The sequence below is a fragment of the Mytilus californianus genome, unplaced genomic scaffold, assembly GCF_021869535.1.
Source record: "Mytilus californianus isolate M0D057914Y unplaced genomic scaffold, xbMytCali1.0.p SCAF_2, whole genome shotgun sequence".
Taxonomy (NCBI): Eukaryota; Metazoa; Mollusca; class Bivalvia; order Mytilida; family Mytilidae; genus Mytilus; species Mytilus californianus.
Genome location: NW_026262668.1, coordinates 50,861,982 through 50,887,954, shown reverse-complemented (window position 1 = coordinate 50,887,954; position 25,973 = coordinate 50,861,982). Strand labels below are relative to the sequence as shown.

At 32.1% G+C, this 25,973-nt stretch overlaps 1 protein-coding gene across 1 annotated transcript in view; it reads right to left on the bottom strand.

Moving 5' to 3' along the window:
• The window catches only part of LOC127729960 (E3 ubiquitin-protein ligase UBR4-like), a 144,755-nt gene that overhangs the window by 22,942 nt on the left and 95,840 nt on the right, over positions 1 to 25,973 (bottom strand). The window contains exons 86-110 of the mRNA XM_052237959.1: positions 25,235 to 25,395; positions 24,815 to 24,926; positions 24,232 to 24,414; positions 21,686 to 21,770; positions 19,783 to 19,895; positions 18,777 to 18,906; positions 17,655 to 17,940; positions 16,396 to 16,537; positions 14,674 to 14,755; positions 12,829 to 13,002; positions 12,292 to 12,413; positions 11,510 to 11,663; positions 11,258 to 11,301; positions 10,904 to 10,987; positions 9,468 to 9,555; positions 8,833 to 8,914; positions 8,050 to 8,203; positions 6,947 to 7,072; positions 6,472 to 6,662; positions 4,877 to 4,949; positions 4,363 to 4,472; positions 3,500 to 3,599; positions 3,114 to 3,242; positions 2,091 to 2,180; positions 1,021 to 1,143 (exon numbers count right to left, since the gene is read on the bottom strand). Of these exons, the coding sequence (XP_052093919.1) occupies positions 1,021 to 1,143; positions 2,091 to 2,180; positions 3,114 to 3,242; positions 3,500 to 3,599; positions 4,363 to 4,472; positions 4,877 to 4,949; positions 6,472 to 6,662; positions 6,947 to 7,072; positions 8,050 to 8,203; positions 8,833 to 8,914; positions 9,468 to 9,555; positions 10,904 to 10,987; positions 11,258 to 11,301; positions 11,510 to 11,663; positions 12,292 to 12,413; positions 12,829 to 13,002; positions 14,674 to 14,755; positions 16,396 to 16,537; positions 17,655 to 17,940; positions 18,777 to 18,906; positions 19,783 to 19,895; positions 21,686 to 21,770; positions 24,232 to 24,414; positions 24,815 to 24,926; positions 25,235 to 25,395 (3,138 nt within the window). The remainder of the gene's footprint in view (positions 1 to 1,020; positions 1,144 to 2,090; positions 2,181 to 3,113; positions 3,243 to 3,499; positions 3,600 to 4,362; positions 4,473 to 4,876; positions 4,950 to 6,471; positions 6,663 to 6,946; positions 7,073 to 8,049; positions 8,204 to 8,832; positions 8,915 to 9,467; positions 9,556 to 10,903; positions 10,988 to 11,257; positions 11,302 to 11,509; positions 11,664 to 12,291; positions 12,414 to 12,828; positions 13,003 to 14,673; positions 14,756 to 16,395; positions 16,538 to 17,654; positions 17,941 to 18,776; positions 18,907 to 19,782; positions 19,896 to 21,685; positions 21,771 to 24,231; positions 24,415 to 24,814; positions 24,927 to 25,234; positions 25,396 to 25,973) is intronic.

Here is a 25,973-nt window from a genome sequence, read left to right as displayed (position 1 = left end):
GGACAGAAATTTAGCCTCGCAACAGGCCACCAACGGACCCCTCAAAGTGTTACTGAAAGGGTTCTTAACGTGCAGAGCATGGCACTCTCTTTACACAAGGCTTCAGATTTAACATCCCCATTCTAACCAGACGTGGCTGCAAACTTTTACATCCCGCACCAAACGAACATCTCATTTTGGTCCCTAGAAATAATAATGAATCCACAGTATCGTGTGGCCACTGTCTGGATTACAGCTTGAACTATGCATGTGCTAGTAAATTTTCTTGCAAGTGCTTAATTGTTTTGAATTTTATCAGAGATAATTTTTAGGAACCAAAATTTCTGTGGTGGAACACAGGTTAACTCAAAGTAAACTCACTTGCAAAATAATGTTTCACCTGAGAAACAATGATTTTAAAACCACAGTTCATGAAAAAATTTAAACAAAACAGGCCAGTTGTGAGAAAATTACATATCACATGATTTGTTTATGATGTAACAGACTCAAAAGTTGGACTAAAGTATAAAAACCCAACTTATAGTAGCCTAATATTTCCTCTCATCAGGGGAAAATATGTCCATGGTGAGGGATATAAGTATCCCCACTCCAACCCCAAATGCTTCTATGTATTATACTTTTCCTGTTTTATCGCGTGAGTGGCGACCCTGTATACAAGGTGTTGATTTCTTTGAAAGGTACCCACATAAGATGAAGAATACAACATACCTTTTGAGGCTGACATCTGTAACCTTCTCTACAGATACAGCATGTTAACCCTGTCTCTTCCTTTCCTTGAGAGGTACTCACATAAGATGAGGAATACAACATACCTTTTGAGGCTGACATCTGTAACCTTCTCTACAGATACAGCATGTTAACCCTGTCTCTTCCTTTCCTTGAGAGGTACTCACATAAGATGAGGAATACAACATACCTTTTGAGGCTGACATCTGTAACCTTCTCTACAGATACAGCATGTTAACCCTGTCTCTTCCTTTCCTTGAGAGGTACTCACATAAGATGAGGAATACAACATACCTTTTGAGGCTGACATCTGTAACCTTCTCTACAGATACAGCACGTTAACCCTGTCTCTTCCTTTATATCATCCATCTGTTTTAACACTGAACTCTTGACTGTAACCTGACCCTTCTCATTAGTCTACAATAAAGTGGATAACGGATGATAACATTATTTATGTACATATATACAAGCAATAAATAACCAAAGCTGTTTTGTGAGTTCATATTCACTAAGCCTTATAAGATGAACAAGGTATACATATTCACTAAGCCTTATAAGATGAACAAGGTATACATATTCACTAAGCCTTTTAAGATGAACAAGGTATACATATTCACTAAGCCTTATAAGATGAACAAGGTATACATATTCACTAAGCCTTATAAGATGAACAAGGTATTCTGTGGATTCATTATTATTTGTGGGATACAAATTTTCATGGATTTCCTGGTTTTAGGTCAACCACAAATTTAGATTTTTAACAAAGTATAAATGTCTTGAGATTTGTAAGCAATTTTTTGCAAAACCACAAAATCAAATATCCATGAAATTACAACTGTTCCCAATCCACGAAAAATTGGTATTCATGAAAATGTTTGCTGTGTATTTTTGGGTAACTGTCTCACTGATGTATACCCAAATCCTCTTTTGTTCCTTAATACAGGTTTCATTTCACATTTAATTAATCAAAGTTAACAAATAAACTAGATTTATATCCAAAACGGTCATATATTCCGGAGATTTTTTAAAAATAAATACTGTAATATTAATTTCCACAACTCTTTTGCAAAAAAAAAATATGATGATTCTTCAGAATTAACAGTTATTTCTGTAAATGCTAAATGTCATGAAATAAAACATCAATCTTTCATTTTGTTGGCAGAGGAAACCAAACTGTACCAAGAAATAATTTTAAAGAGCAAACATTGGATATTTTTTACGGGAGGCATTCAAAAGGAATTCTAAGTCGTAATTATTTCTTTATATAAAATTTGACACTTCTTTTTGGGGGACAGGTACACATCTTAAAATTTTTTCTCATCCTAAAATCTCCCTAAAAATCAAAAAATCTAAATGTAACTTACCATCATGCCTAAAGCTCCAAGCTGTTTCTCTCTCTTGGCCATAGCTCTTTTCTTTTTCTCTGCCTTTGTTTGTTGACGAACCTCCTCAATCTATGAAAACCAGAAATTACAGTACTAAAGGGATAAAGTTGTTATTTATCATAGTCTTTTTTTTCTAATTCTTTTTCATGTTACGTACTACTTTATCTACTTATGTAAAATTCCTTTTATTTGGTTATAAAGAATTTTTTAAACTATTTTTTGGTCATAGTGGATGTCATTATGTATCCTTAATATTCATACAAAATCTATAAAGTGAGATCAAATTATCAAAATACATCAAACTCATTTTCAAAACTTGCTCAAGTTGCTGTACAAAGGGAGATAACCAACATTTTTACTAAGATCTTAACTGTTTATCACAACTTTTGCGAGATGAACATTTAATTGATTTTCTCTCTTTCTCTCCAAGCTTAATATCTAATATCTGCTGCATGTACAATTAAAATCCATAAAACTGTCATGTTTTGTAATTATACAATAAATGGACCCTTAATTGGTTAAACAAAACATTGGATTGCATTGGTATTGGTTTTGTATTGAATTGTTATAAAACACATTCGTTGCCACATGTTTGTGATATGTGGTTTTGTATTGAATTGTAATAAAACACATTCGTTGCCACATGTTTGTGATATGTGGTTTTGTATTGAATTGTAATAAAACACATTCGTTGCCACATGTTTGTGATATGTGGTTTTGTATTGAATTGTAATAAAACACATTCGTTGCCACATGTTTGTGATATGTGGTTTTGTATTGAATTGTAATAAAACACATTAGTTGCCACATGTTTGTGATATGTGGTTTTGTATTGAATTGTAATAAAACACATTAGTTGCCACATGTTTGTGATTTGTGTTTTTGTATTGAATTGTAATAAAACACATTCGTTGCCACATGTTTGTGATTTGTGTTTTTGAATTTCTTAGCTGCTATCATATTCATCAAAGCAGAGGGCTTTACAATGAAGTAATAACTAACCTTTTCTGAAACTTTTTCATTACCAGATAGTGCTTCTAACAAGTTCTCTGCCACAGTACCTATATGTTGATCAGAAGATGCCTGTTCTAACTTATGCAATACTGCTATCAACTCCGACCCGACTACCAACTAAAACATACAATGAAACAGTTTGTTTACAAATGTTTAACCATTGGGTATGGTAATGTAATGCAAAAAAAAAAAAAAAACAGTTTCAAAGATGACAAATAATAAATATCAAATGACACTGTCTTTAGTCTTCAAAATGGTGTAGAAAAGTTGTTACATTTTTAATTTCCATTAATATATAAACTGTCAGGGATGATTATGCTAAACTTCCAATATGTATACAAGTAAAGATGCCCAGTGATGGTCAATTAACTAACCTGAGTAGGAGTATGTCCAGCACACAGTCCTGTCAGTAACCGCAAGATATAACTCAGGGAAGGTTTCTCAAGGAAATCTTTCCAGTTAGCCACATCAGTCCTGAAATAAATAATACTTATTTGGAGGCTTCAAGGCTAACATTTTTTACAAAAAAAAGTGTTTTTCTAATTCCATGAAAGAAACACTTTTCATCAATTTCTCCTTAGTAATTCTATTATTCTATTGAAAGAATAAATCAAAGTGCTTGTAAGCACTGAAGGGTAAACATTGCTTTTATTTTGCAATTTTGTGAATTTTCAAATAAACATTGAATTGTATTTTGCTAGGAAAGTTCAAAATTTGAGTTGGAGTTATCTTCCTTTGTTCATGATTGTACATTTGTAGTTATGCCTATTTTTATAACAGATTGATACATTACTTTTGTAATTTTTAATAAAAAAATGTGTTCATGACAAGTATGGTAATTCAAATACACATCATATTGAAACTTAAATATCAAGGTATAACATATCATCAATAAATTGCATGACATTGACTGGATAGGATCTAAATAATGATCACTTCACTGCACTATTTTGTTTGATATATCAAAGGTTGAGATAAACCTTGGAAGATATAGAAATCAAGTCACTACCCTAGGGTTCTGATTGCATTTCATGCAATCGTTACCCATAAAACAACAAATGTATTAAACATCAAGGATAATTTCAAAATGTTAGTCTTTACTCACTAGAAAGAACACTGTTGATAGATTTATCAACAGCTTGAATAAGTGGAAAACAGTTATAGGATACTTTTAAAGAGAATGATGGTCTTTCTTTTCTAATTTTTTACATTAAAGTTGTACTAGAATTATACTTACGGCAACAATGTCTTTATAACTGGTGAGTTTTGTAAAATGTAATCTATACATAATTTTACTATTCCATTGTCCAGTATCATATCTTTCAATTTGTTTCCATTTTCATTATTCTACAACAATTAAAGAAAGTATAAGAAAAGAACAGCATTCCTTTATTCCCCGCCGATAGACATATTTTATCTGTCATTGGGCAATCTCTCAAAAAATTGGGGTTCTTTAAAACTTTTGTATAAATATCCTTAAGGAAATAATGACATGATCTTTTGAGTTAAGTCAATTACAACTGATTTTTTACAGTTTGTTCTTATGTTGTGCTGTTACACCACTGTCCAAGGATAGTGGAGAGTTGAGTGCTTACCAACATGTTTAACCCCCCGCATTCTGTATGTGCCTGTCCCAAGTCAGCCTGAAGTACAATTGTTGTCATTAGTTCAAGTCTGTCATTTTTGTTTTTCGTATATTGTTTTGACCACATTTTGATAATAAAGATAATTGTGATAACAAAATGACAAACCTCAATTCCTGCAGCAATGACACAGAAACAATCAATATGGACTGATTCGTCTTGAGTATGTTCTACATCATATCTACAAAATAAATCACATAGGAATAATCAATATGTACTGTTTCACATCATATCTACAAAATCCAATAAATGAGATCCTTAAATGCACATTCATCCTTCACCTATTGAATGTTTTGATGGAACAGGCAAATTTCTGCATGCCAAATTAAAAACAAATTCTCATAACATCAATATAGAAGCCAAAGCTGTCTTTAGTCAAGTTTCAACAACAATTTGCATGCATGATTGTAATTCAAAGTATTGGAAAACAGTTAGCAAGAATTACCTTCCCCTACTTTTGACAATAATTGTCTTGATAGTTTCAATACAAGTTGTTCAAGAAATATTTTACTATCAAATATTTAAATATTAAAATACATTGGAACAAATTATCTACCGTGGATACATTTATATTTGTGGATTGAGGAAAATTTGTATTTTTGTTGATGTTTGACTTTGTGGTTTTTCTTAATACTGCATCCAAATCTATAGGAAATTTGTATTTCGTTAAACACTAAAATTTGTGGTATACTTATACCAACAAAATCCACAAAAATTAGTACCCCAAGAACAATAACAAATCAACAAGGGACTACTTTGATTCATCCAACTCAGGTTGACTGGAGTTTTGAAATTAGTGCTAATGCGCTATCTTCCCGAATCTAAGTGAAAACTCTACTCGATTTGACTCTCAAAATGAAAGATATAAATATAGCAGTGGTTGTTAATTTTCTTTTTATGGACATTGACAATGAACAACTTTATGTTCAAATTTTTAAACATAATTAAATAAAATAACTTCTATCATATATTTATTTTCAGTTATTACCAGGCCATTTTATTGATTTTTTAAATCCTATTGCCCCGTTGTCCCCTAAGTAAAGGTGATTGAATTTTCGTAATAAATTCATATTTTACTCTAAGCAACTCAAAGTACCAAAATTATATTTCTTTCTGTTCTGTTGATAAACATCTCCAACATTAATGACAAAATACAACCAAAAAATAAATTTCATTTAACATCCCCCTTTTTTTGGTTGTATTTTGTAAAATTTAAGTTATTTTGTGTCATACTCTGCTTTGCTGTTTGTCACCATTTTGTAACTCTACTAAACCTGCCTCAACCTAGGGTTGATGTTGAGTTAACTCGGGTAGGTTCAAAAGGTCAAACTTGGGTGGTTAGATTGAAACACAAGTAAACTCAACAATCTTGACTGACCTGAGTTGGACAAATTGAAGTAGGTCCAGTACAGTGAAACCTGCTTTATCAAACTTCATTAAGAATTAACATTTTGTTCACATCAGACAGGTGTTTAACATAGATTAAATTACACAATAATAAGTATTGTGCATTCTTGTAAAAACACTAAGAGCAGATAAGCTTCTGGTTTAGCCAGGTTTCAAAGCATACAATATTAATTATACATTCTAATACAAATGCTCAGTACAGAAAAGTGACTGGTTTCCCTGGGTTTAGTTTAGACTGGTTTCACTATATCTGACATGAAATATACTATATCTAAAATGAAGTAAAATATACATACTTAGCAAAATCCAGATAAGGTTTGAAGTGGTTGATGAGTGCTGTCAACTTTTCCTCATCACCAAATGCCATGAATGGTATCAATCTCATCAGTTCCTGGAGAATACTGTTGTTAGATCTGACAAATGGACTGTTTATTCTGTCTAACAGTAACATTAACTGATCTTTATCTCCACACAACTTGGAAAATTCCTGTCAAATATTGTATGTATAATTACACAATAATCATGGGAAATTTTCCATCATTATAAATTTGTTCTTTAACCATGGACAAGAAAAAAAACCCAGAAATCATGAAATTAAACTCCACAAAAATAATCTGCTTTACAGTCTTTGGATGTACTTGTTAACCACAAACCTTGTTGAAATATGTAATACATCATTCAAAATATGTCAGGTCATTTATTTTCATATTATCCAAACCTTATAAAATCTGTATTCAATTCTGTCATTAACTACAGTGTAAAATATATTACCCTAAACTTTTCAGCAGGTTGGTTACTGGCTTCTAACAGTATAACCTCCATGATCTGTAGAACCTGTTCTGTTATAGTCTGTCCTTTAGTAGCACTTGTACCACTCTCTTGTTCTGCCCACAATGCCTACAGAAAAATAGTTAAATTTGTCAAATTAAGTAGGTTTGAGCTCTCATAAACATGTTTAACCCCGCCACATTCCCATATTTGCATGTCCCAGGTCAGGAGCCTGTAGTTCAGTGATTCCATTTGGTTTATGCGAGTCATATTTTTTTTTCTTAAATTGTTTTATAAATTAGTTTTCTTGTTCAAATTTTTCCACATTTTTCAGTTGTGGCCTTCTATAGCCGACTTCATTGTAAGGGTTTTTCTTATTGTTGAAGGCTGTGCAGTGGCTTTAATTGCTTATATCCACTTCAATTGAACTGGTAAATAGTTGTTTCTTTGGCAATCAAATCACATCTCTTTATTTTTATATTTATAAAAGTGGTGATTTTCTGATCCACAAAAAGGAATTACTAGGGTACAAATATAAAAGTTACTATGTGTACAGACTGAATTATCCTTTTTTCACATTTACTTTCACCCATATCCTCCTGTACAACTCTTATCAATCCTATATCACATTAAAATGTTTTTTTACTCATTGTTATAACAATGTTTTCAACATAACTTTGACATAAACTAAGAATGCCTACTTGATTGTGAAATATATATATATATATATATTACATATATTCTCTGAAAGAAACATCTAAATATGAAATCCTTGTACAAACAAACATAACATTCTTCCTGTATAACAATATAACAAGTCAATTATCCCCTTTTCTGTCAGACTTGTAACTTGTCACAAGAAGGGGGATTTAGGGGGGTGGGGGCTTATGAGCTACATAAATGGTCAATGCATAGATTTTTTACTTTTTCCCCTCCTCCTTTTTCAAAACTCTGGATCCGCAGCTGGTTATAGTACTTCTTATGTCTTAAAAACAACTTCAACAGGAAACTTTCTTAATCAAATCTAAATATAGTCTTCCAATTTTTCCTTATATAAATAATCATGAACAATGTTTTTCAAAATATCAAGTTTAATGGTATCTTACCAAGTTGAGTGCACCCAGCATAACAGTCAGTGTATTCATCTCAGGTTTCAGTAGCTCTAGTCTATTTGCTTTAACATTTACAGCATAACTGAACAACTTCAACAGAACAGTCATCAATTGTTTACCAAGGACAAGATCTTTGATGGAAGCAAGTCTGAAAAAAAAAAAATTTACCAATATTTTCAAATGTTCATATACACAATTTTAAAACCAGAAACTTAAAATTTATTTTAAATATCCATATAGCAAATATTTGATACAGTTGATTCTTTAGTACTTAATGACTTCTTTATTTTGTACTTGTATGGGGGACAAATTTCTGTCTATTTTTATGGTTTGAGGTTTTTCAATTTGAAAGTCAAATTTCCATATTTTTTTTTCACCCAAAACAAAAAAAGGTAAAAAAATATTTGAGAACAAATTTCTTCTGTTGACAACCTTTTACAAAATTTTAAAGTAAAATAGCAGGCAGTTTTATTCAGTACAGTCTGATTCTTTTATTGGTTACCAGGTTTAATAGGATTTGTATGTAAAAATAAATTAAAAAAAAATTTAATACTTGAGGAAATACAAATCTTTAGTTATTTTGATTGGAACAAATGATGAACCATGAAATTTATCTAAGTACCCTCGAAATAGTAAATTTTTCTATGGCTACAAAAATTGATACTAACGTAACCAAAATGAATAGTATATGCAACTTTAACATCTCAGAAATAGTTAATTCTGAGACATTACAAATTTTGTCATAGAATGCAAGTCAAATATAAGTATGAAATATACCTCTCCAACATAACCCTGAGACCATCACCCTCGCTCAATACACTTGCCATCTTGTACACCTCCTCTTTGTCGACATCTTCCTCTGGAAAATTAATTAGGTTATATTTTACAACTTTGTTTTTATGTTTTTATTGCAAATAATAGTACTCCTACTTAACGCTGACCGATTTATCATCTACTTTTTCAGTTCTTTTTTTTTCAAGGATAAAACTAAAACATAAGAAGTCAGATGCATTTAATGTAAATTCAGAAACTATTGCGTGCATTCATTATGGCCATATTTGAAGAATAGACAAAAATGCAACATAAAAATTGCAATTTCAGGAAAATCTAAATACAGATGTATGTAAAGAATTTAGAATGTGAGTTTTTGTTATTGTGATACTCACACAGCCCAATTATTTGCTAGAATAAACACCTCACAATAATTTCTGAATTTACAGTGTATTCTACATGTACATATGCATACCTCTCATATGGGGTTTAAGTTTGATAACTTTATTTTTACCAAGATCCTTTAAAGCAATTTGGACTTACATTCTGTGTTTTGTAAGTGATCATGTGTTCAGTTGTGGTACACACTCCTTTATTTATGATCAATTATCACTAACTAAAAGTCATGGCAAAGAACTTACCAGTTTTTGAATCAAGGGAGTTAACCATGTCCTCGGTAGCATCCCCTAGTAGACCTCTCATTCTGTAGATTATGGGCATTGGTTCTCCCTACAAATATAATATGAAGACATTTCAATACATGTAACTAAAAATACTGAGACATTAAAAGTTTGTTTTTTTCACAATACCATAGGTATCCCTTGTTTCCATATGTTCCATTTCACAGGAAAACTTATAATAAGCAATCATATTTTGCTTAAAAATATATGTAAATGTTATTTTTTTTTATTAGATATACATTTGCGTATGAAGAGACATGCACACAAACATGTTTAGCCCGGCCATATTCTGTATGTGCCTGTCCCAAGTCAGGAGCCTGTAGTTCAGTGGTTGTCGTTGGTTCATTTCTGTCATATTTGTTATTCGTAAATTGTTATGTTATAAATTAGGCCGTTAGTTTTTAAGAATTGAATGCTTCTTTTTGTAAATTCATTGGGGTGTAAAAGCGTTGACCGAAGTACATTTTGTATGAAGTGCGGAAGCACTTCATTCTAAAAATGTGGGCACGGTCAACGCTTTTACAACCCTATGAAATTACAAAAAGAAGCATTCAATACTTATAATTACATTTTATAGCTAGGATCATGAAAACACGATTTCTATCAAGTTTTTCTTTAATTTACCTGTGCACTTTATTGTGGGACTTCTTGTCATCATGAATGTTACATTTCATTGTGTAATGAATGTTAATTTCAGAAGGATGCGAGATTGCTGTTAGCCAATCAAAATAACGTATCATAGTGAAACATACATGCAATGTAATTATTCTCAATTGAATTGTTTCATATTTTTCATGTCAGGGCCTTTTATAGCTGACTATACGGTATGGGTTTTTCTCATTGTTGAAGGCCGTACGGTTGCCTATAATTGCTTACATCCACTTCATTTGAACTTTGGTGGACAGTTGGCAATCATAACACATCTCCTTATTTTATATACATTGATAATCAAATACTGCAGGTTCATTTATTTTCTTGGATAACAATTTTTGTGGATAGAGGAAAACTTATATTTTCGTGGATATTTGATTTCATGGTTTTGTCAAAATCTGTATACAAACCTATAGAATATATGTACTTGATTGAAAATGTAAATTCCTGGTTTATCTGTACCCTTGAAATCAGCGAAAATTGGTATCCCTCAGGGCTATTCCATTAAAATGTATGTGGGAGGGTAGGAAGGGAAGTTTAATTATTGAATGTGGGTCATGGGTCTTTTTTCAGTATGCGTCTATTACCATTATGCAAAATTATCTAAAATATGATTCTTGGTTGTAGGGATATTTTGAAAGTCCCTTCCTACCCTCCCACATACATTTTAATGGAATAGCCCTCAATTAACAATGAATCTACAGTATATTATAAGGTAGCAGGTGTAATTTTGTGTATACACTTACCTCTCCATGTTCTGGAGCCCAGACTTTCTTATACACCTCTTTCACTGGTAAGTCAAGGCTGATGATTTTCTTGTTCACCAACAACTGTAAGTAAATTTTCATGAAATTATTGGTAAATTTATGAATTCAAATAAAATTTAATTTTTATATAAAAGGACTGAGATTAAATCAATTAATGAATTAGTTAAAACTAACTTTCTACTTTTTTATGTAAGTTTAAAAATACTACAATATAAAACATTTAATTTATGAAATAGTAATATTTGCTTTAATCTTATAAATGATCTAGCTTAATGTAAGTAACAATAACACATTTAAGGTGGGGGAGGGGTGTGGGAATATTTGGTTACTAACCTCCATTCCATTATCATCTTCAAGGAGAGCAACCAGTTCACAATCTGTAAAAAAGCGTACAGTAATAAAATAATTACAACTTTATTTCAATTTGAATTGTTTCCTTTTAACATTATTAATTCAGCATATGTGTAATAAAATCATACCTTTTTTCTTTTCAAAGCTTTATCTTCTAAACTGAAATATTCAGTTGAAATATCCTTTCAACTTAAAATAACTGAAAATATTCAAGATTTTACTCTGACAACTTACCTTGGCAAATTTTGTTCTTGACATCCCTCATCAGAGGCCCTAGACCTGGCTCGTTACAGCTGTATGGATTACCCAGCATCCTTCCCTGCAGGAAGTCTTCTTGTTGTGGGTCCTTTTCAAGTATAAGAAGAAATTCTTCTACATCGTTTTCCTCCTGTAAAAAGGATCAGAATAAATAAAAATTAATCCACTACAAACATAAATATCTTAATTTCATATCAATGGATGGTAGCAAACTTCATTTCTTTAACTTTAAAATTAGTTCACTTCGGAATATTAAATTCTTAGTCAATATGATGCTAAACTAAATTGAACCAACATTTGCCATGAATTTCCAATCTTTTAAGGCAATGAGCATTAAAATTTAAATTGACTTTGAAAAGTAAGCAGAGAGAATATGAATTTTCCAACAAAACAAAATAAATAAGAAATTTTTGTTCAGAAAGAGGTGTTTAAATCACAGGTACACAACAATTTCAATGATGCAGGTAGACTTGCAATACATTAATGTTATGTGTTTTTAATTAGCTGTTGTTGTCTGTTGGTTACACTTAAGGACATGAATGCCCCGGATCAAGCTTTGCAACAAAAATGGGACGGATGGAAAGACGGACGGTCAAGGATAACACTAAATGCCCCTGTCGCCTACAGCAGGGTCATAAAAATATGATTGCTGAAACCAATTATTTTCATTATGTTGCTCCTAGTACGCGTTGTAAGATTAAAAGAGGAGCATTAATGTTTGAAAGGATGGTTCTCATCTTTTATATGTTTTAACTCACAGGGAAAATAATACTACAAAGCCTCTCAAAGATGAAGACTGGAGATCTGTAATCATCACCAGGATATTTCTTCACTGTCTTCACACAGACCTGCATAAACTCCTTAGTCTCTGACTCTGTACCTGTTTAACATAATGACAGCAGTTAGACACACACAGAATAACTACATCCACATTATGACTTCACAACTTCAACAACTTTATGACATGTGTTTGTTACAAATTTTATCCACATTAAATTGGTCAGGTACATTTAATTGGGCATTTGATGGTCACACATATTGCTTTTTCTAGCTCTGTTCCAAACTGCCAGTAAACATACATGTGACAGTAACAAAATGTTTAAATAGAGAGTAGAATAGTCATTTTTTATTTCTTTTATTACAGCATCTATTTAAAAAAAAAAAAAAATTAAAAATGCATAAACAATATGACCTTTTGAAAAAGAACATAATAATGTAGCACAAAAAGACGTTAAATTTCAGAAATTTTGCAGTCCATTGCTTTTATGCTTTTATAGAATACATGGTATACTAACCACTTGTAAGTTCCTCCAGTAACTCTAGCAGTTTATCCTGCGTGTCATCTATCAGTTTTGTTCTCTGTACCACAAGTTTTCTCAGAGACAGGTAGCCATTCAGAACATATCCCACCAGTTTGTTCTTGTAGTGTTGTTTCAGTACATCTTGTTCTACAATCTGAGCTAACAACTCTGAAATACAAAAAGCAAATATTTAGTAACTCCAATATGTGACTTGTACAGTTCTAATAGGAATGACCTGTTTGAAATACAAACCTGTTGAATATTTAGTTGCAAAATGAAATAAAAATGCTGAATTTTGATATGATTGAAAGATGCTATTTCACTACCGACATAATGTAATTATGTAATAAAGGACAAGGGTAATTCATTAGACTTTAAAACTTGTCAAAAAATAACAAGAGTGCACACGCTGAAATGTCTCGCCTACTATACTGACCATTGATTTTATGTTGATAGTCCTACATATAAAGTTTTACTACAAGTATCACATTAACATTTATGATCCAAGAAAATGAGGTCAAGGTCAGATAAACCAAGCCGGAAATACATGTACACCTTTAATACAATCCCTCCATACACAGAATATAGATGACCTATTGCTTATAGTATAAAAGAAACAGACCAAACCATGGAAATTCTATATCGACCAATGAACCATGAAAATGAAGTCAAGGTCATTTGAACCCTGCCAGACAGACATGTACACATTAAAATCATTCCAAATATAGTTGACCTATTGCTTAAGGTATCTAAGAAAAAAAGTTAAACAGGAAAACTGAACATTGACCAATCAACCATGAAAATGAGGTCAATGTCAGATGATACCTGCCAGACAGACATATACACCTTACAATCATTCCATACACCAAATATAGTTGACCTATTGCTTAAAGTGTAAGAAAAACAGACCAAAACACAAAAACTTAACATAAGCAATGAACCATGAAAATGAGGTCAAGGTCAAATAAAACCTGCCAGACTGACATGTACATCATTAAATATTTCCATACACCAAATACAGTTGACCTATTGCATACAGTATTAGAAAAACAGACCAAAACACAAAAACTAAACTATGACCACTGAACCATGAAAATGAGGTCAAGGTCAGATGACACCTGCCAGTTGGACATGTACACCTTACTATCATTACATACACCAAATATACTAGACCTATTGCTTATAGTATCTCAGATATGGACTTGACCACGAAAACTTAACCTTGTTCACTGATCCATGAAATGAGGTCGAGGTCAAGTGAAAACTGTCTGACGGGCATGAGGACCTTGCAAGGTACGCACATACCAAATATAGTTATCCTATTACTTATAATAAGAGAGAATTTAGCATTCCAAAAAATCTGAATTTTTTTTTCAAGTAATCACTGAACCATGAAAATGAGGTCAAGGACATTGGACATGTGACTGACGGAAACTTCGTAACATGAGGCATCTATATACAAAGTATGAAGCATCCAGGTCTTGAACCTTCTTAAATATAAAGCTTTTAAGAAGTTAGCTAATGCCGCCGCCGCCTAATCACTATCCCTATGTCAAGCTTTTTGCGACAAAAGTCGCAGGCTCGACAAAATTTTGAAAAGGAAAATTATATAGATGTAAAATATTTCATTTGTTTAAAGAAATAGCCTTTTTAAATAACATAAAGTGTCATCATAGGAAAGAATTCTTTAATACTAGTAAAACCATGAAATCAAGTATCCACAAAAATACGTTTTTTTTCTCAATAAATGAAAATTTTTGCTACTAAAAGTTAGTATAAATCAGTACTCGGTTACTCTATCTACATAATAAACCTTTAAATATAAAAAAAATTACTCACCAGTAAGTGACTTTAGAGCAAATCCTTGTGCAAGGTCAGAACTTAGGGTTGTTTCTTCTAAATGTTGTAATAACTCTACTTCCTGAAACCCAAGACAATCTGTATCATGTCATAAAAAAATATACAGAAATTCAATTTCTATCTTATAATGAATCACTAATATGGGTTAAAAAATTAAGATGCAGAAAAATAAATAAAGGACTACGCATGATAAGGACCGTTGTTAGGCCACTACAATTAAAATAAAAGTAAATTTTTCAGAGCTTTTAAAATCATGTCATCAGACTTTATTGATAAATGACTAGCATGTCTGGTCATATTTAAACAGGAAAGTCTTTTTTGACATACACCAAACCCTGCTCCCAATATCACATTTCCGTGTTCAGTGAAACTGAAATCTGGGTCAAAACTCTAATTAAGCAAAATTTTAGAAGTTCACATCATAATGAACATGTGTACTAAGTTTCAAGTTCACGTGGCCACAATTTCATGGTTAGCCATCGTAAAATCAAAACTTTAACCTGACAAAATTCGATGTTTAGATAACTGTGATTGATTGATGTTTTAACCCCACTTTCAGCACTATTGTGCCATTTGGTAGAAGTCAGTTTTTATTGGTGCTCAGAGAGAACCACCAACCTTCGGTAATACAATCCTAGTCAATTAAGATTGAAGTCGAGCGCACCTGCCACATGTGGGATTCGAACACACAACCTCAGTGTTGACAGGCTAGTTATACAGTAGTTCGACTACTTAGACCACCAACGTCCACAGAGATAACTGTGAAATCGGGGTCAAATTCTTTATTTGTAATATTCTTTTAAAAAACCTACCATAATAAACATGTGTACTAAGTTTCAAGTTGATCTGATCACAATTTCATGGTTAACTACTTTAAACAAAAACTTTAACCTAACTAGATATCATTGAGATGGGAGCCATCTCTGTGGGCCCCGCTGTGAATAATGTGTGGTAAAAAATTTGTTTCTTTATCATTGGACATGGGGTTGTCAACTGAAACCAAAGTTTTTGACCTTGACCTTTGACCTAGGAAGTTGTACATACATTATGACACACCCTCTTGTGTTGGTTAATATACATGTCAAGTATAAACTTTGAAATCATAACGGTTCTCTAGATATAGGGCAGACACAATTTGTTACGGACGGACGGACGGACGGATAGACTGATCATTATAGGGTGTCCGCCATTCGGGGGGGCCCTAATTAATTCCTTGTTCAGATAACTGTGAATTCTGGGTCAAAACCCAAATTTGGCTATTTGTGTTAAAAGCCCTTCTCATAATGAACAAGTGTACTAAGTTTAAAATTGATGAGACCACAACTTCATGGTTAACAACGTTAAACCAAAACTTGAACCTATACATTTCCATGCATGTTCAGTGTGTAATAAGGTACTATTTTGGGGTCTCGCACGGTTGGTAATAGGGTAATTCAGGTGTAACTTTACATACCTTCGTAATAAGGTCACCCAGGTGTAACATGACACCTTTGATAGCCAGGTAATATAACATTCCTTTGTAATCAAGTCACCCAGGTGTAACATGACACCTTTGATAGCCAGGTAATATAACATACCTTTGTAATCAAGTCACCCAGGTGTAACATGACACCTTTGATAGCCAGGTAATATAACATACCTTTGAAATCAAGTCACCCAGGTGTAACATGACACCTTTGATAACCAGGTAATATAACATACCTTTGTAATCAAGTCACCCAGGTGTAACATGACACCTTTGATAGCCAGGTAATATTTCCAGTGAGCTGGTTGGATTAACTTTTTGTATAAAGCCAAGAATTCTGAACTGCTCTCACCACTTTTACCAATTCCATCCAGACACCTGTTGACAAATGTTACTTAATGTATAATCATAAATAATGTAAATTACTTTCAAATTATTATTGTTATAAATCACATATACAAACTGTGAAGGTTGGCGCCTGTTAAAACGTTTAAACACAACAACAAATGGAAGTTTTTAACGACCTTGACTAGCTATACAGCCATTGCACGGTGGCTGCATTTTTATGCACCTGTCCTAAGTCAGGAGCCTGTTGTTCAGTGGTTGTCGTTTGTTGGTGTGGTTCATAAGTGTTTCTCGTTTCGTGTTTTTTATATAGATTAGACCGTTGGTTTTCCTGTTTGAATTGTTTTACACTAGTCTTTTTGGGGCCCTTTATAGCTTGCTGTTCGGTGTGAGTCAGGGCTCCGTGTTGAAGGCCGTACTTTGACCTATAATTGTTTACTTTTTACACATGGTGACTTGGATGGAGAGTTGTCTCATTGGCACTCATACCACATCTTCTTATTTATATGTATTCATATATTAGTGTTAATAAATTAACAGAAAAAAACATGAACTTTATTTTAGAAAACCCCTGTAACAATAAAATAAACATTAAATTCTTTTCTAAACTGGCCTCTCACAAAAACCGACAATTTTAATTTAATTCTACAAGTTTAATAAAACCTGTTAATATTGTATCTTATCTTTTTTTTTTTTTTTTTGTGCAGCAATATCCAAATAATAGCTGTGGCAAAAATTCCCAGAGTAGTGAACACATTTTGACATTGCTTTCCAAATTATGTGCCATCTTTTTATATCCTTGTTTAAGTTAGTAGTCATGCTGTTTGTGGAACTGTTCTGGCTTTTTTGTTTGATTAACATGTGTATTACATATATGGTATAGACAGGCAAAAGGGAGATTCATATATACATACAACTGGTTAATCTTAACCAATACAGTATATCAAAATCATTTATTGTTCGTTACTGTTTGTGTGGTTGGTTGAAATGTACAATGCTTGGGTAATTCCTGTTACCCTATTCAATGTATTATTCACTATTTGATATAGTTCATACTTATTGCTGATTCAAACAGGTTAACAAATCTAAGATTGTGTGGAATATTTTCAATGTAAAAATCCATTTATTGAAAAACAAAATCTAAACTTACTTAGTTAACATATCAACGATCTCCTTCTTCCTACTGGGAATCTGAGCAATGGACTCGATAATGTTACAGGCAGTCTGTCTAGCGGAACGAGATGACTGAGAAAACATGGCTTGTTGAAGCCATGTTGTTTGTGTCAGTTTCAGGTGTACAGCTGGTGTCTTACTCATTTTCTGTCTCCATTTATCCACATATTTCTCAGTTAAATAAAGAGCTCTGGCGACTTTTTTAGTATCTTCCTGGTCTGGCTTTGTCTCAGTCTTTTCTCCCTCAAGTTTCTCTTGAGTCACTGGAAAAGAACAATCAAAATAAAACATTGCACTTAGGGTAATTCAGCAACAATGAAGAAATTTTTATGTGTCAATAGTTTCCTTAACAAGGTCAATAATTCAATTTAGTTAGTTCAACATTTCCTAATAAAAATAAAACAGTAGATTATGGAGTCATCTATTTTGGGATTTTTTTTAATTTATTTTAGTGAAGAATTTAATGTCTCCATTCAGGCATATATGTAATTATGTTGACTTATATACTTTTCGTGACTTATTTGAGGCATATTTGCAAGTCCCCATAAATAATTCACAATAAACATATATAATTATACCCTTTTGGATAGCATTTTCCTTCAGTTTTAGACAGAATGATTAAAATCTTACCTTAAATGGATAGTTTAATAGTAATTTCCTTCAGTTTTGGAAGGAATGTCTAGGATCTTACCTCTTTTGGGTAGTAATTTCCCCAAGGTTTGGAAGGAATGTTTATGATCTTACCTCTCTTGGGAAGTAATTTCCCCAAGGTTTGGAAGGAATGTTTAGAATCTTACCTCTTTAGGAGGTTTGGAAGGAATGTTTATGATCTTACCTCTTTAGGGAAGTATTTTCCTACAGTTTTGAAAGGAAAGTTTAGGATCTTACCTCTTTAGCAAAGTATTTTCCCCAAGGTTTGGAAGGAATGTTTAGGATCTTACCTCTCTTGGGAAGTATTTTTCCAAGTATTTGAAGGATTGTTTAGGATCTTACCTCTTTTGGGAATTATTTTCCTCCAGTTTTGACATGAATGTTTAGTACCTTACCTCTCTTGGGAAGTATTTTCCTCCAGTTTTGATATGAATGTTTAGTATCTTACCTCTCTTGGGTAATATTTTCCTCCAGTTTTGGAAGGAATGCTTAGGATCTCCTGTTAGCCAATGTTTACTATTAACATGTAGATCAGCAGAGAGATGTCTTAACAGTTCTGCTTCTGTAGCCTGTTTCTCCTAAAAATAGATTATACCATACAGTCACACTTAATTAGGAACCTTGCGTTTATGTATATGCTTATGTATATGTTTGAATTATAATATTGCTACAAAAATTAAACTGTAATCTTTTTCATTATTCAAAGATTCATCCAGTCACATTTTCCTCAATAAATAAATAATGTTACATTACAAATACCGGTACATGATTTTTTCAATATCTCCAGATTGTTCATTATTACAGCAGATACACTTAACTTTGTACATAGAACAATGAAGTTTAGTTTACCTGTTGCTAAGTTAACTATAAAATCTATATTACCATTGTTTACTATTCATGGAAAGGGTGATAATACTTATTACTAGCCAATCAAATCATAGGACAGGTTACTAAAGAATGGTTGCAAAACTTATTCGACTAGTTTTTTTATATAGAATTCAAGGTTCACCTAACAAACAAGTAAATTTAAATTGTATGCAAGAAGAACCCACTGAAATAGTTCAGCTGTAAATATACATGTATTATGTTATATTACATGAAGATACCAATTTCCTTTGAAAATAAGATTAAACATGAGAAAAAGCATAAAATGCTTTAAAGTCAATTTAATATTTTTAATTGAGTACTGAGCCTTTTAAAAACTTGAAAATCATTAAAATGTATCTTAAAAATACTCTTTCATATTTGCCATTTTTTAAATTACTTTAGAAGTACACACCTCAATAATGAAAACACTAAATCCACTTTCTATATGTTATTTGGTATACTGCAAATTACATTTTTCACAATTCAGTACATACACAAGCATGTTATTGTGTAGCATCATTTATATGAGTTTTTTCTAAGATTTATGTTTTTAAACAGGGTCCTGTATCCTTGATAATATAACACACCTTTTTATTATCTGATTTAATGAGATGCTGCAGTATCCTCAAACATGGGAGAGTCACACAGTCTGTAATTACTGGGTTCTTCATCTGCATACCCATCAGGAACAATCTCATCACTGTCAAAATATTAAAGCCGGTAAATACAAGTTAAATTCAGGATTGATGTAATTTGTCACTTTTCACTGAGCTGGATTTAAACCCAACATGCTTGGTCCTTTCACATTAATTAATTCCTTCAAACTAATCAACTGATGAATAATTTCAAGCCCATTGCTAGAGAAATGTTGTCACTTTTCTCATAAAAGAGGTTTTGCCATTACACAATGAAAAATCCAGCTAATTACTAGAGAAAGGTTGTCAATATACAATGGATTTAGAAAGTGCAATGTAAAGAAAACATTCTTACCTCCCAAAGCCAATGGTCGACTTCTGTGAAGTTTGGAAAAATCTTGCACCTTTTTATCCATAAAAGTATGACTTGGATAAGAAAAACTTCCAGTATAACAAAGCTCTATAACTATTTTTTTTGAAATTGTTAAGGGGCAAAGCCTGTTGGATAAGCACAGCGGTCAGGGACAAGACATGTCATCTGACCTTGACAAATTGTTTTGACATAAAGGGCTTCCTTAGTAATCAGCAAGTACCAATGTTCAAGTCTTTTGATTGAACTAGTCTGGGATTGAAGCCATGAACCAATGCCATCAAATTACATAAAGCCATCAAACAATTCAGACATTCAAAGAAAAGTTATACAGTAAAACCTGTATAAACCGGCCTGCTATGGGACTATGAAAAAGGACAGTAGGCTGCTTTATTCAGGTTTCCGTTTTGAACGGAAGTGAATGACTTGTGACGTCAGATATTTTGCATGTAAAAGTTCTGTCTGACTGTAAATTATAAACTGATAAATACAATACCGTTATACATGTAACTACGCACGACCGTTGTTTTGCGTCTTCGTATTCATGGGCTTTAGAAATTTAAGAAATTGGTTGTTCCCTGAATTCAAAAAATTAATGTTTTCATTTTTCTTTTACATACCCTCGTATGTCAAATCGACCTCGGTAGCATCATCTCAGACTTGTCAGTCTCACTTTTACTTTGAGTTCATTGTTTTCATTTGCATCAGAATCCTCGCGTTGTTTGAATTGTTACACGAGAGTTTCATTTTACTTTCATCGTTCATTTCCTACGTTGGTATAGCCAATTAAAAAGCCAGAGTTTTATCAAATGAAATTTCATCACGATCGAAACATTGTTGTACAGTGTACGATACACATGGATTGTCGTCATCCGGGTCTTCTTCATTATCAGGGTCATTGGTTTCGGGGTTCACAACAAGGAACCCAGCATTTTGAAAACACAATGTAAATTTCTTACTCCGAGATTTAAAAAAATTATCAAAGTTACAATGTAAGTTCTATCAGAGATATATTCGGCGTTTCTTTTAGTTTATTTTAATTAAAACTTTTATAGTGTTTCAATAATACAGCTCACTCACTACTGTAAGTTCACAGTTTAACACCTTGTTCATAAAAATTGATTATCCTAAAAACCATCTTGTATAAACAATTATGTTTTGATTGCATATCGATCAATACAGTTATCATTTTAAATTAATTAAACAAACCGGTTTTGACAGGTAATAATTGATGTAATTAAGAGTATTGGGACTGAATAATTAGACCGGAATTCGGAATACACAGGGTCCGGTTTACAAAGGGTATTTTTACAAAGACTTTGAAGGGAAACAAACGGGACTTCAATTTTCGGCCGGAATGGACAGGAAACCGGTTTATTCAGGGTCCGGTTTACTCAGGTTTGACTGTATATATCTTTAGTTTGAATATAAAATTCTAAAATCCCATTGGAACATTTTCCTTTCCGCATGGTTTATAATACATACCACATCTGATCCTTTGTTCCCAACAGCTGTCATCTTGTTGCAGAGAGGTCGCTAGAAGAAGTATCTCATGTCGTACTGATGATCCCTAAAATTCAAATTAACAAAGACTGTCTTAAAAATTCAAATAGATAGAGATCATGTGTAAAGGTTTAGTTTTATCTATTTTCAGTAACTGCTTTTTCTTATCTTAGATTGATACTGCTGAAAAACAATTTAATTTTAATGAATTAAAACTAGAAACTGACATGTCAACAAGGGTCATACCTTTACAAATTTTTTAAAGAAGCACACACACAAAAACAATCATGTTATTGCAAACAAAGCAATATAGGCAATATGCTACATAGCATATATCCATATATATATATACTGTAAAAGCAGAAATTTTCGTGGAGGATTTAATTTCGTTTATTTCGTGGAAAGAAAATATCCAAGAAATTAAAACCCCCACGAAAATTTAACCTACATATAATATCACTTCCATTTAATGGAAACCACGAAATTAAATCCCCATGAAATTTTATATAGAGACAAAACCACGAAATTTTAACCCCACGAAAATTAATGTTTCTACAGTATAGTATAATTATGACCAGGTGATCATAGCAAACATATTAAGTTTTCAAATTTCATTCCAGTTCAAATGATCACATTACAAAATTTTATGTTTAGCCATTTTTTTATGGCAGCAGACAGATAATTTTGACACTGGGAACCAATTTGGAATTGGATATTTTACCAATGTATCAATCTTTTGTTGAAATCCTTCCCAAATTGATGACTGTTTTTTTTTTAATTTGTGATTAAAAAAAAAAAATTGTATAGTTTTTAATCTGTCAGAGTTTACTTTTATATACTGCATCATTCATAGTTACTTTTTTCTATGGACAAAATTAATTGATCTTTGAAAATGTAAATATTGTCACTAACAAAAAGCAATTAACATCAAATAATAGTATTCCAATATAATATGCCACATGATATAGTTAAAGGCATGTTATATGCAAGTTACTTGATTAAAATGCAGAAGACTGACAAGAGTACTGTTAATTCAGAAATCTTTGTTATTACAGTCGATTCCGGTTATTTGCATAGCCTATTTGTCAGACAAAATTATACAATAAAGCGGAGTATGCTTATATCCGAAATGCCAAATTACGGAGTCAAATAACATCGATAGAACAGATCAGTAAAGGAAATCCCTGAAGAAAGATGAACGTCTATTATCTTCTTACAACATATTGAATGTTGATTTATTCTAATAAAAGTTATATGTCTAGTGTCATACATGTTATTTTATTTTGTATTCTTTCAATAAAGATTGTAAACACATTTTGTTTTAGTTTATTTGCATACCGAAGTTTCCTTTACCTGGGATACGAAAATAAAACAAATTGTTCTAAAAATAGATTTGTTTCTATGACCCGTATGTACAATGTACATTATTACACTTTGATTAAAATAAACTGTTTAACAATACTACACAATTTATAATCAGATGTGTAATGAACTGCCTTTGATATGCAGTATTTACAGCTTGCACAGTAATGTAACACTGTTTATTTAACCTCGTTAGTTTCGTATATGCAAAGCAGTAATGGGGCCCTGTACGGGTTATTTGCTGGACACGAGTGTTGAAAGTGAGAAAATATAATAATTAGAAGTAAATGCTCTTTTCATAAAATATTAAAAATAAATGATTGATGTATAAAATTCTTTAACCATATATAAATGCCCTGTAATATTTAACATAAATGCAGTTCACCCCAAGCCCAATTACGAGAGTTCACATTGGATAATGATCGATAATTAACAGGCGTTATTGTTTTTAAAATTCACCCCAAATGTAATCTATGGACAATGTTTGAAATCCAATCAATTATTTACACCTTTTTGAGATCAAATGGTCAGTGATTTTACAACAATTACCTGTTTGACATTTTTATGACCTCGAGGCTTAAAATAGAACATGGGAAACTTTACCTGTATAGACATCGAGGTGTATTTTTAAATCAAATTCCATCATAAAAACACGAAAGAAACTGTTTTAAAACTTTATTTAAATAACACAAAAGTAAATATAAAATAATCACGAAAATAATGATGTATCAAAAAAAATATACTCACCAAATTGCCGTTTCCGGTAAAAAATCTCGTCAGTTTTAACTAAGCATATCTAGATGGCAAATATTTTCTATGCAATAAACCGAAAGGCCACTTGTGGAGCTATGCATATAACCGGAAAATTTAACATTAGATGAATGAGAAATGGTTTTGTGCAGGAGAAAACTATGCAATTAACCGAATTATGCTATTAAGCGGTATGCAATTAAGTGGAGTCGACTGAATTGCAAATAATGTGATAAGTTGAGTATCACAATACTATAAGAACTTGCATTCTGATATAGGATACATATATACATGTAAGTATGCAGCTTTTCCTAAAATATCGATAATCAATATTAAATTTTTGTTGATCATGTCAAAATCGCAATAATGAATTGACAGTATTTATTTCCCAGTTTTCTACACCAGTTCCAACTTACCAAATCTGGATTTGACAAGTATCCTTTCAGAGCAGAGCTTATCCTGGTCATTATCAAATTGTTCATTTCTTCAGTTCCTCTTCTGTTATCTTTGGTAAGGAGACACAATAATGATCGTACTTCTGTCCTCACTTGTAAAGATCCATGACGCAAGTTATAGTCAATCAGTTCTTTTATCATACCCTATAATAATATAATATAAAATATTGATTGATTGTGCCTTATTAAACTTCCAGATGCAAACATAAAGCATTGACTATGGTGGGATATGAGACAAATGATCAAAAGATAAAAGTAAGGAGAGTCATGGGACACGTGTGTTTACTGTTTGACTTTTGGAAACTGTAATAATCAAGTCTATGCAACTTTGGAATCTACTGAGGTTGATTTGGAAATATGAATGATATAGTCTTTATAGTATTTTAATAAATATACCAGTTCTAGTAATATATTGTAGATCATTTTCAATTTTAAATTGAGAATTATTGTAAACTTATGTAGAACTACTTATTTAACAACAATTTATTCATTCCTTTTGAAAATCTAACTGCAGCTATTTCAAAATAATGGGAGAAATCCTCACCTGTCCACAGAGGATCTGTCTGAGATTTGTATTGGTAACTAGAGCTCTTAAAAGTGTGATACAATGTTCGACAGCTGAGCTGGCACAGCCGTAACAGTTACTGGCCTTCACACTAAAAAATACAAGGCTTTGTTACAGTTTACATTGTTGTACTATAAATAAACAATCAAATTATTACTAGGCACCATTTATGAATGAATTTTGTTCTATTCACTTGTTTTACTGGTCTTTCTCCAAAACAAAAAAATTGAAATGGTTGAAAAAAAACAATATGATTTTCTGTTAAAATGTCAATACAATTTTTTTTTTTTTGAGGAAAAAAAATACCTTCAAAAAGACTGCATCATTTTTGGTTTTTAAGAGTTTAACAAATTACTCAACACTTACAGCCTACACAATAGGTTGAGTAATTTTACATACCTGTCTTTTCCCATTTTGGGTTTACAGGGAGCAACATGTTTGGCCTTTATCATAGGATCATCTCTTGGGCTGGTGACGGGAGACACCTGGGAGGCAGCTGACACAGCCTCTCTCTGCTGACAATCATATTCTACTAGTTCTTTACGACTCGCTAGTACTTTCTGTAAAAATTTTCAATTTCAGGTAAATACCAATTTTATTAGAAGATTCTTACAGTGGCTGCTATATTATCAAAGTCTATTTTTTGGCATTTCCTTATGTGAAATATTTACAGTGAAACTTATTTACATTCAAATCTCATTACTGTGGTGCAAATTACATGAAAGAAAGTTGAAAGCATATTGGCTACAAAAGCCTTGAACACACATAGTCTGATCAAAGTAAAACACTGACTGAAATAAACATCCATTCCTCGGACTATGAGGCATGGGTTTTGCTCGTTGTTGAAGGCCATACAGTGACCTATAGTTGTTAACTTCTATGTCATTTTTGTCTCTGGTAGAGAGTTGACACATTGGCAATCATAGCCATATGTCTTTTTCTATAATTGTATGAATGGCTTGATCTGAAATCAAGTACAAGCAATGTCTACCAATAGGTGTCATCAAATGTAAAATGTCTGTATAATGACAGTACAGTCAAACCTGTTATAAAGGTCACCTCTTAGTAAGCAAAATCAGTCTTGTCAGGTCACACTCTTCTTATCTTGCTTACATAACTACTATGCATTTTGACCCTT